The sequence below is a fragment of the Nelumbo nucifera genome, chromosome 4, assembly GCF_055504915.1.
Source record: "Nelumbo nucifera cultivar China Antique chromosome 4, China Antique-T2T, whole genome shotgun sequence".
In the NCBI taxonomy this organism is placed as follows: domain Eukaryota; kingdom Viridiplantae; phylum Streptophyta; class Magnoliopsida; order Proteales; family Nelumbonaceae; genus Nelumbo; species Nelumbo nucifera.
This window is the reverse complement of record NC_142652.1, coordinates 84,074,980-84,086,802: the sequence shown is the minus strand read 5'-3', so window position 1 is coordinate 84,086,802 and position 11,823 is coordinate 84,074,980. Positions and strand designations below refer to the sequence as shown.

The window sequence follows — 11,823 nt, the reverse complement described above, 5'->3', positions numbered from 1 at the left end:
AGAAGGCCATCCGTATCCAGCTCAAGATATCTTAAAATGGGAGAAGTGAAGTTGTTTGGCCTTTGGTTAAGCCCATATGTTTACAGAGTCATTTGGGCTCTGAAACTGAAGGGGATAGAGTACGAATACATAGAAGAAGATCTGTCCAACAAGAGTGAATTGCTTTTGAAGTATAACCCAGTTCACAAGAAGGTCCCTGTGCTTGCTCATGACGGAAAACCAATTGCGGAGTCGCTCGTTATCTTGGAATACATTGACGAGACATGGCCGGAGAATCCATTGCTACCCAAAGACGCAGAGCAGAGAGCTGCAGCTCGATTTTGGGCAAAATTTGCTGAGGATAAGGCAAGTATAAAGTATAAGTAGTTGAAGATCTTGTTTTTAAGTGTAATCGAATACAAGGGTTCAATTGAAAATGCAAGTTTTCAATCCCCGCTTGCACTAATTAGCTGAGCCTTAGTCAAATATACACCTTGCAATAGAAATTTGAACCAGACTAAGGGGTGCAAGTCAGATGGGCTGCGTCAGCTTTAATCTGAGGCCCAACCTTAAGAATTGGGTCCAAGGCCTGAGTCCGGACTGAGCCTGATGGCAAGCCTAATTTGTCTAACCTAGGCTTAACCTATACTGAAATTTGATGCACTTTGGTTAGATTCAGGCCTGGACTGGGTTTGGGTTGGTCAATTAACCCAAACTAAAATTTGATATAAATACATGTGCATGTGTACAAATGTATGTATATATGCACATATATGTCTTTATATGCATAAATGCATGTATATAGTGGAAATAGGTTCAGGTATGGATAGGGTTGGACCAGGTTTGGGCTACCTATGAGCTAGGCCTGGGCCCAATCCAAAAATTATGAAAAATAAAAAGACATACTCTTGAGACCAAACCCATCCTGAGAAGAATTCTGGCCTGCGTCGGTCCAGGCTCGGGTTGAGCCTGCCCAAGTTATGCCCCTAACTTTCGGACCAGGCTCCTTCAAATTTTAACAAATCCTCAGTCATCACCTGCCGAATTGGGATCTGCTCTCACAGAAAACGCTCATCAGCCACATCCCAAGATGTATTGAGAACATCTTTGTGGCTGGTACATGCTATGAGATCGGTGCGAGGAGCAGATCCGGACTCGAGCCCGCCCAAATTGCACTGCTAAATTCATGCTCACAAGATGAATTTATTTAGAAAATGGTGGCTGATGTACAAATAACCATTCTTATGCAGGGAGCATGTTTTATGACATTCTTCCGTTCCAGTGGTGAAGAACAAGAGAAGGCAAGGAAAGAATGCTTGGAAATGCTGAGAATGGTAGAAGAATATGGTGGGCTTGAAGAGAAGAAGTTTTTTGGTGGGGACACAATTGGATTGGCTGACCTGGCCTTTGGTGGGGTTGCTTGCTGGTTGGGAGTGATGGAGGATATAGTAGGAGTGAAGTTGGTGGAAGCTCATACCTTCCCTCGTTTGTATGCATGGATTCACAATTTCAACCAAGTGGGTGTGATCAAAGAGAACCTGCCTGATCGTGAGAAGATGCTTGTTTTTTTCAAACGCAGGAGAGAAATTCTTTTGGCATCTGCATAATCTTCACCGTATTTATGGGTTGCATACATCTATGTTTTCCTTAATTAGTCTATTACTTTGGCTTTTCCCTTTGAATAAGGACTCCCCATATATTTAGTGTATTTGAGGTTTCATTTTGAATAAGAGATGTAATTGTGGCACATCCCATTTCTTATTAGGGTTCTAAACGGTATCTCATTGTTCAAATTCAAATTTGAATTCAATCCCATTAAGGCTTAGTTTTGAAAGAGTACAAATATAAATTTGTAGAGTGTAAAACCTTATGTTTTGTATTATTGTATACGTATTTGCACTGTACATATTTATATTTGTACTCTTTCCAAACTGAGCACAAGGGTGGAAGTACCCCCCTATACTGTTTTGGTTTGGAATGAGTATTCTCGTAAATTTTCAGTTTACCATTACACTTGTTAACCGGGTACGACTGAAGTTTTGGAATTATATGGAAAACCAAGACTGGTTGTGGGGAAAAATAGCTTTGGTACCTCTAGAAAAACAGAAGTGATTCAATTTTCAATAACCTTAAATTATTTTCCCATGAAATAGTATCAAAAGCTCTGGCGAGAATAGAGGAGTATGTATGCCAATACCACTTCATTAGGCACTAGTGAAAAACCCCCAAAGCCCATGATCTGGATAATAAATTTGGGTAAATTATAGATAGATATCCTGTACTTTAGGGGTAGTGATAGATAAGTACCTTAAACTTTCAATTGTAACACTTGAATGTCCTTAACTTTAAAACATAGACACATAGGTCCATCCATTAGTATTCCGTCAATTTAGCATTACATAATGCCAAAAAAATAAACCCTTATCGTGTATTTCTGAGATCATTCACAAGTAATTCTCAAGTAACCAAACGTCTCCCCATGGTGACGTTTTCACATGAACAACAAATAGCATATTCAAATTTTCCGACAACGGCATTCTCTAATGATGATTTTACTCTACAGAATGATTTCAAAAATATATGAGAAAGGTATTTTTGACATTATGAAATGATTAACTAACGGATGGAGGTAAGTGTCTATTTTTGAGAGTTTAAGGTACTCAAATGTTGCAATGGATATCTATATGCCACTACCCCTAAAGTACAAGGTATCTATATATAATTTACCTAATAAATTTAGATGCTTTGAGCAAGAACAATGATTGGCAGATGTGCCTTTGTGCCTTAGTGGACATATCATTAAAACAAAAATTTGGAACCTAGGAACTTTTACGATTCTAATAGTTGAACTATAGAACTATAGGCTGCCTTTGAAGCCCTTGCCTTGCAGGTGAACAGTAAATCTAGGATCATCTAGGGAGACTCATTGTTGGTGATTAATTAAAGGGTTTTTATAGATCAGTCCACCCCTAGAAGTGTCGATCTCTCATGTGGAGAATTGTAAATTGTGAAACCTCACCTCGCCTTCACCTATCATCTACCACCACACGTATCCAGAACCAGAAGGAAACTCTGCAGCTGACTAGCTTGCAAACAAAACAAAGGTCAAGACCCAAAATGAAGACTTCTCTGGCTCCTACTCTTGGGACTTAGCTCGATCTGTCAGGTCTCTCCCTCTCCACGAAGGAAATTGCAGTGTACACAAATTAGGCCTGAGATCCAGAATTTTGCGCTTCCTTTTAATGGTCCTTGGCATATCCAAGCCATCAAAAACAAGCTTTGGGCATATGCCTCAACAGACGTCAGGGACTGGGTAAGCATCTTCCTTTACTTATTCACTCTAATTTTTTAAATATTATAATTTAATTTCCAAGAAAAAGACAAACTCCAAGATCTACTACACCCACAGTCAAAAATCGATCACACCAAACTTTGAAAAGAATTCATAAATTGTTTGGCAATCAGGGAAAGTTTCAAGAAAGAAGCTTGGAACACAAGAAAAAACAACCCCGTGAATCCCATTTCTTTACAGAGTCATTTGGGCTCTGAAATCGAAGGGGATAGAGTACGAATACATAGAAGAAGATCTGTCCAACAAGAGTGAATTGCTTTTGAAGTATAACCCAGTTCACAAGAAGATCCCTATGCTTCTTCACAATGGAAAACCAGTTGCAGAGTCGATGATTATCCTGGAATACATCGACGAGACATGGCCGGAGCATCCATTACTACCCAAAGATGCACAGGAGAGAGCCACAGCACGATTCTGGGCAAAATTTGCCGAGGACAAGGTAATTATATACATACTAGCTTCTTCATTTAAAAAGCAATGAATTAAGCTGAAATTGCAAGCTTTCAAGCTCTGCTTACATTCACTTTTCAATTTATTGAGATCGGATCAAACTAAGTTTGCGTTCACCTTTCAGAATTTGTGTCTTCAAAGAAAAAACTTAAAAACGCTTCCAAGACTTCTTGTCATCACATTTTTGTTTACAACAGCCCAAAGATTGAAAGCAGAAAAACATAATAGTTTAAAGCCTGACGCTTATCCAAACGCAACGTTAACCTGAGTTCATGACCCAGGATGACTTTATTAATTAGCATATAATGCCTGATGTGTTGGGGTTTTATTTGTTTAATGTAGGGCATATGCGTATGGAAATTCTTCCATTCTAGGGGTGAAGAACAAGAAGAGGAAGCCAAAAAAGAAATCTTGGAAATGCTGAGAAGCAGAGAAGAGCATGGGCTTGGAGAGAAGAAATTTTTGGGTGGTGACACAATTGGATTGGTCGACCTGGCCTTCTTTGTTGTTGCTCACTGGTTGGGAGTGATTGAAGATGCAAGGGGCGTGAAGCTGTTGGAAGCTCAAAAATTCCCTCGACTGGATGCATGGATTCATGATTTCAAGGAAGTGGGTGTGATCAAAGAAAACCTGCCTGATCCTGAGAAGATGTTTGCCTTTTTCAAACGCAAGAGGGAGATGATCCTGGCATCTGCATGACTACAGTGCTGTGTAGTTCAACTGCTCAACTCATATGGGTTCCTTTAATTCTATGTTCTCCATTCTCTATGTTTATCTATGTGAATAATAAAGAGGACTCTTGGTTGTTTTTAGGCTAAAATTTATTATCCCATCAACAGAAAAGAATAAATAACTGGCTGATGACCCAGTAATTGATGGTCAGTCTACATCCCTCTAAGGGAAGTTTGAAACTGTGGCCGTTTTTCAAAAAACGGTATCACGTCGGATCTATATAGGTGTTTCAACAAATGCCTTTACATTTCATTATTTGGTTCAGGTGTTTATTGAAAAATCGGGTATGTTTCGTAAATCAGGATTCCACCGATGTATGAAAGGTTAAATTTGGTGTTTCAAGTATTAATGAACCATTTCCTCCAACGGTTGATATATCCTATGTGGTGTTTATCTGTTAGCACATATATGAAAAACGGTGATTAAAATCACCTTACCAAACAGCATAGTGTTGCTCACTGCCTATGATCAAATATAAATGAGTAGATAAGATAAAATTAAATCATGATGATCTCTTAATCAATAATCGATCCAAACTCAGCCCACTAACGTAGGAAAAAAGAACACGCAATGATCGAGAAAGAAGTCAACAAGAAATTCAAGAAACGTACTGAAAGATGATCTACGCATATGGGGTATTAAAAAGAAAAACACGTAGCCATTATAAGACCAGTTTTGTTTTCAAGAAAGAAGCCAAACCAACAAGAAATGAAGTAATAAGAAAATCTTACAAGGTAGAAACTGAGGCTCGGAGCGGTAGACATCAAAATCTTGAACGTCAATTGAAGGCATGTCAATACCCAAAACCTTGGGTCTGAGATAAGAATGGATCAACTCTTCGTCAGTTGGCTGAAATCGATATCCAACAGGAATATCATGTATGGACAACATCTTCTTCTCTTCCATTTCTTTCTGCCTCGATCAATGCTTCCAATTCCAAGATAACAACGATCGTACGTGACTGAGCTAAGTAATAGCCTCTACCAACTACGTATACTACGTATTTATAAACAAAGAATTGAAAGACGGTGAACCATCAAACAAATGAAAATTATATTCCATCGGATTCGGATCGATGCCCCATTTCGGGTTTTCGGGTCGGATCATACGATTCGCTTAAAATGAATCTAATATTCGGATCACCCGTATGGGAATAGACCATTGGTGTTCCCCTCATGCAGCTGTGGTTGCAGGTGCAGACACTTTCTCGGAACTAAACAACCATTCCTATTCCTGTCTGAACTAAACAAACAGGGAATAAATTATTTCCATTCAAATTCTGAAGGATTTTTGTTCTGATTTCAATTCCAATTTCGATTACGATCCAAACGGACCCTAAATTGTAATTGATATTCCCCACATGAAGCTGTGGCTCCAATTGTAGGGGTGCAAATACTTTCTGGGATCGATTGCCCCATCTCAAGTTTCGGGCCGAATCATATGGTCCGATTAAAATGGATCTAATTCGGATCACCCCTATCCGAAATTGGGGGACAAGGATTTATTCCAAAATTGGGGTCGGGATGGGAAATATGACCCCCACCTCGAATCCACCCCATTGCCATTTTCCCAACCCAAAGCCCGATTTTTGAGCAAGTCTAGCTGTCTAGTTGTCAATTGGTCGCATGGGCTCTCTACTTCAGTCTATTTTGCTAGCTTATCTATAAGCAACTAAACCAACTTGGCAGAATCTTTAGTTCAGCCCTCCCACAGGCCACAACAACTTCTGGCATTCTAATGTGGATCCACATGGACAACCTATAACCTATATTTGGTGAAAAATCTGTAGAGCCCAAATTGGTTATCAATCCGTTTTTTGAACTTAGCTTATTTGGAGTGCTTCAAAGATTCTGAACCAACCTAGCTTAGCTGAATCTCTAACTCAACCCTTAGCCCCATTTGTTTTTCAACTAAATTAGGGGAGGGGGAGTTGGTCAACAGGAAAGTAGTTCTCATTGACCAACAATTTCATGTTCTTTTAGTTTTTCCAATAAACCACAGGTCCCTAGGAAATAAAAGAACATGGCTAATTGCACTTATTCAGATAACCTTACCTTGGTAAATGAAAATCCAATGGGGCCTTACAAGAAACTGTAAAATGACTATTTATTTGATCAAAGTAATTAAAAAATAATAGAAATGACATTTTGAAATAAAGAAAATAAAATAAGGCAGTACAGAATAGGGTATGAGACTATTTTGTAGAATTTTAACAAAAATAATAAAAAGTATGAAATTGTAGAAGACACGCCAAGCTGGTTGATGTGTTGAGGAATCGTCGACAATCTTCTTGAGCCTCAAGCTGAGCATTCTCTAACTGAGACTGAAGGGACTCCATATCGGCCTTCATCTTTGCAGTGTTTTGCTCCAAAGTGATGGCTCGATGAAATAGAGCTTGGCCCATGAAGTTCACCTACAGGAGAGAATAATTAGCATGAAATAGATGCACAAGCGAGCTTTCGAAGTATGGAAGCACTTACCGATAATGCATGACAGAACATCATCGCACCAAGCTCGCCGGTGTCCTAGTGGTTGTAACACCTGGCGTCTTTGGGGAGAAGAATATCACCACTCATTTTGAGCGCGTTGCGAGGATCCCATACCCGATTTGTAGTAGTGGCCTTCCAATTCGGGATGTAACTGGGGTCATGCGAACTAGAGCCCTTGGGAACGGAGCTAGGGGTGTGTAAGAAGTTCCTGGCAGAGCAAGCTGGTCCGACCTGGTTTGAGAAGTGGGGTCAGTGAACTTAGGATTGGCGCTTTCATCGTCAATGTCCACCACATCGGGATCTTCCTTAGTTTGGTTCTCTAATAGAGTTCAGGTGAAACTGTCCTAGGGAGATGTTGTAAGGGCCCATGGCTCCAAGGGTATTGACTCTCACCGTGCTAAATATAACCATAAGTAGTGGGAATCTGGAAAGTCATCATTAAGGCTACAATTTCTTTCCCAATCAGTTCGCTGGGCCCAAACTCCAACCTCATCCTTGGATGTTGTTGAGAGGTCAAGGTCCCTCTTTGGGACCCCTCATCACTCTTGAGCCAAAGTCCCCACCTCATCCCGAGCGGCCTGGTAATACTCCCTCTTTGACCCGCTTGTGGACACAACTTAAATATAAAGGAAGGGACTCACCGAAGGATGGGCGGGTTCGGGGCGGGGATCATATTCCCTGTCCCCGTCCCCGACCCCGATTCTTAAATGAACCCCATCCCTGTTCCCGATCCCTGTCGAGTATAAAATTTGTCCTCCATCCTCGATCCCCAATGAGGATGGGGGAACCGAATCCACGAAATGTTTTCAAATAACAATATTTTTTAAAATAAATTTACTTAAAATAAATAAAAATTTTAAATTATGAATAACATTTTAAATATGTTTTGATATATATAATATAAATAACATTTAATATATATATATATATAATAGGTGTCGGGGTAGGGCGGGGACCTCAATCCCCATCCCCAACCTCGACCCCGACTGGGGATACCTATTAATCCACATCCCTATCCCCACCCCGCTAAAACAATCCCCATCCCCGGCCTTATCAGGTCGAGGAAGTCGGGTCCCCGTTAGGGATGGGGAAAATTGCCATCCCTAATGGGAAAAGGAAGATCGACCTCGCCTAAAGGATGACCAACCTTGCCTGATTCTTCTCAAGCTCCTCAACCTCTTGTTCTACAGCCCTTCAGAAAACTCCAACATGGTGCAAATGGGACACATCAAGGGGCCCCCTATTTATATAGAGAAGGGATGCACACAACCAATGGACAAAATGCACTTAATCCAACAAGCCATAGGGGAGCATGCCATTTCAACTTCCGAAAGCGAATTCAAAATTCGAATTCATGCACTTGATTTGAAATTCAAAACTACCACACGTGCTAGCATGCTCTTTAGACTAGAATGGGAGAGCAGGCCGAGTTGACAACAAACCAACCAAACCAATAATTTCAAGCCAAGGATCCATGACGAACTACTCCCTTCTCCAAACCGACCTCGACTTGGGAGTAGGGGGCAATTGATGAGGGGTGATTTGGCCCTCTAGTGACATCACAACATGTGGCATCCAAGAATCGCCATACGATACATCGACGTCACATAAGCATAGACTTCAAGAGTACTTCGGACCTCCTTGACCCACCTCAAAAGGTCGACCTATGGACGCCCTAAAAGGTATTAGGTCAGCGTAAGAGGCCACCTGCCTCTGCCGACCTGACAGAGGCCCGGTTGGCAACCTATACGACATGACGGGCGACCTCCCTCACAACTCACGAGTGGGTTATCATCTCCAATTCCTCCGGGATCACATCACCACGTCGACGGAATTGAATCCCTCCCCACCCGCTTCAGAGGTAACCAAATAAGCGTTATTACTTTATGTGGAGTTTGTCTCCAAGCATAAAACCACCTTCAAACGAGACGGGCCAATGATCTTTGACACGTTATGTGAATTCCCTAGGAACCTCTAGTTAATGGAATATACAGAATTGTGATCAATCAAATATTGCAAAGCCCTGGTATTTATTACTGTTCAGAATTGGACCATAACGGAATTTCAGTCTATACTGGCACCATAATATCAGATTGGGGAGGAAGATCAGAATTAGAGATTGATAGAAAAGCAAGGATATGTGCTCGTGTGAGTAGGAAACAAAAAATATCTATTCTAGTTCCATCATCAGCTATGGGTTCGGATCTAAGAGAAATTCTAGATAATGTATGCACAATATAGCACTGACAACTCTCTTGCATTCTTGCTTTCTAAGAATCCAATACTCTTTGCTGACTTAAGCATCGAAATACCCACCCCAAGTAAAGCAACTCGAGTACTCTAATACTATTCTCTAGCAAGGAGCACCGGATCCTGCAACATCAGAAGGTGTGTTAAAACCCAATACTTTAGGTTTAATATCCAATAGGCAACATGTATCAATGCCATTTTCAAGCTCTATAAATCGCTAGTCGTTGTTTTATGTATGTTTTTTCTTCTTTGTTTCCCCACCAATACCAATTGCATCTCACATTCTTAGTTTACCTATTTATATCAAAGACATTGGCATGGGTTTGTTGGTTGTGCAATACCTCATCAAATTAAAATTGGTCGGGTCAGTTTTGGTCCTTTCGTCATTTGATCATTTGACAACATTTCAAAATGTTTCTTCCCATGTTCGACAGGCTAGGTCAAACGATTCAGGTGTGTGTGTGTGTGTGTGTATGTGTATAAATATATATTTTTTAGTAATAAATAATGTATAAATATGTTTTAGATATGTTATTTGTATAATTTTATATTTAATTTATGTTTTTTAATTTCGTTTTTAATTTTTTATTTATAAAAATTTTAAAAATTGCAATTTGAGGCCAAAAAGGGTTTTTTTTGCAAAAATTGTAGGGAAAGGCGCCTATGGCCCCTTGGGACACATAGATCTCAAAAATTACCCAAAAAAAATCATCCTAATTAGACAACGGAGTGCAAAGTTATGGTCTCTAAAAGTTTGCATGTATTAAGTATACAACCCGCGATGGGGCGGGTTTTTTTGCTTAAATGATGGGTTTTGGGGCAGGTATGGTTTTGGGATTATACAACCTGTACGTGTATGGGTAGGATACGGTATTAGGCTTGTTGGAATGCATATAAACATTATGTACTAGGTCACTAGGTGTTGAATTTAATAATATTTTGAATCTTATGTGAAGGATAATTGCTAGTTTATGTGTTTTTTACATGTCTTAATCAAATAATTAGAAATCTTGATGCTCATTTGTGTTATTTTAATTATTTATTGCTTATATATGACAAGAAATAATAGGAAATTATATGTGGGTTTTAAACCCAACTCGCCCCTGCCTTTGAATGCGGGGAGGGTAGGGTCGGGGAGGGTTTTCATTTTCATGTTCGAGGAGGGTTAGGATTCTCTAAATCCAACCCACTATGGGTTTTGGGGCAGGTACAGGTTGGGAGGTTTATGGAGGCGGGTAGGGTCTAGAATTTACAAAACCCTCCTTGAACCTGCCCCATTGCAATCCCTAGACCAGGTCACTGAGTCGAACAGGTCAATGGTCGAATCTACTAGGTCAAACGGCTCTTGACCAAGCCAATGGTTTTCGACCATTTGACGGGTCTTGACTGACCGGACCCAAAATCTTGGTTGGGTGATCGTTCAAATGGTTCGACCAGCGGGTTCAACAACATATTGAAAACATTGATGTCCACCATTCAATTTCTTACCTAAAATCATCATTGTCCAATGGATTTGACCATTTTTAAATCCAAATTACCAAAATGCCCAGTAACTTCTCAAAAACTCGTTGCGACAACAATTTTGAATAAGAATACTCAGGATTCGGTTAGCCAAATCGTGAGTCTTTTTTTAAAGGGTTTCTAGCAGATAAAGGCAACTTTTTGCCCTGAATATCAATAAAAAATAATATTTTTATAAAATAACCAAAATATGATGACTTTTATGGAAACATATCAAGAAAGGGCAGTGACACTGTTCATCATCTTCCTTTGCCTCTGTATTCATGTGAATACACTGGATTTGAAGCCTCGGTGAATCCATTTTATAAAGCCACAGTTGAACACTGTTCCTCATCTTCCTCCGTTTAGCGCATTGAAATGGGCGATGAACACTGGATTCATGCGAATACACTGGATTGTATTACGCACTGATTCGTCATTCACTGCCTTGCCTGCATTCGGTCGGCTAGAGAATGTGAATGGCTTCACCGAGGCTTCGAATGATTGAATCCATTCAATACACTGATTGTATTGCACACTGATATTGGCAGCAAACCAGTGAATCAAAGACCCCATAGTACGGAGGGGGGGTGTCTTTGTAATTTACCCATTGTTTTCATGTTGGGTGATGCATCTGAATCCCGATAGGGCTCGATGAATAGTGCAGAACCAACCAAATTGGTAGCAGAGGGATTCAGGTCCCCATCTTTGATTGAATGAATTAGCAAACGTACCGAGTCACCCATCAGTTAAGTGTGAGTAGGGTTCTTGTATAGTTGATTGCATGACATGGTGAGCGATGCATACTGGGATTAATACAATCATCTCTCAGAGTTGAAGGCATATATGCAAGTTAACAATGGTAAGCACAAGGTATTAATACAATCATTTCTAGAGGGCAGTCTTCTCTTGGTTCCACTAAATTGGCAACAAACAATCTTGATCCACATGGCTAAAATATCGCAAATTCGTGTTAAGGAAACTCCTTGCTTGATCTAATCTGATAACCCTCGCGGATGAATTGAGTAATTACTAATTAGGTGTAACCAATTACAACACTAAACAATAACC

At 40.1% G+C, this 11,823-nt stretch overlaps 2 protein-coding genes across 3 annotated transcripts; both read left to right on the top strand.

Moving 5' to 3' along the window:
- Positions 1-1,726, top strand: LOC104606094 (putative glutathione S-transferase). Of its 2 annotated transcripts, none has more exons than XM_010271141.3 (2): positions 1-345; positions 1,230-1,726. In XM_010271141.3, exons 1-2 carry the CDS (start codon positions 37-39, stop codon positions 1,584-1,586), a joined length of 666 nt encoding a protein of 221 aa, XP_010269443.2. In that variant the 5' UTR covers positions 1-36; the 3' UTR covers positions 1,587-1,726. The 2 variants fall into 2 exon arrangements, with proteins under 2 accessions (XP_010269443.2, XP_088759120.1); XM_088902994.1 differs by having other exon boundaries at positions 1-349; positions 1,234-1,726.
- Positions 1,727-1,888: 162 nt separating this feature from the next.
- Positions 1,889-4,663, top strand: LOC104606221 (putative glutathione S-transferase). Its single transcript, XM_010271319.2, has 3 exons — positions 1,889-3,292; positions 3,445-3,770; positions 4,124-4,663. The coding sequence occupies exons 2-3, from the start codon at positions 3,624-3,626 to the stop codon at positions 4,478-4,480; spliced, it is 504 nt and encodes a 167-aa protein (XP_010269621.2). The 5' UTR covers positions 1,889-3,292; positions 3,445-3,623; the 3' UTR covers positions 4,481-4,663.
- Positions 4,664-11,823: the final 7,160 nt, after the last annotated feature.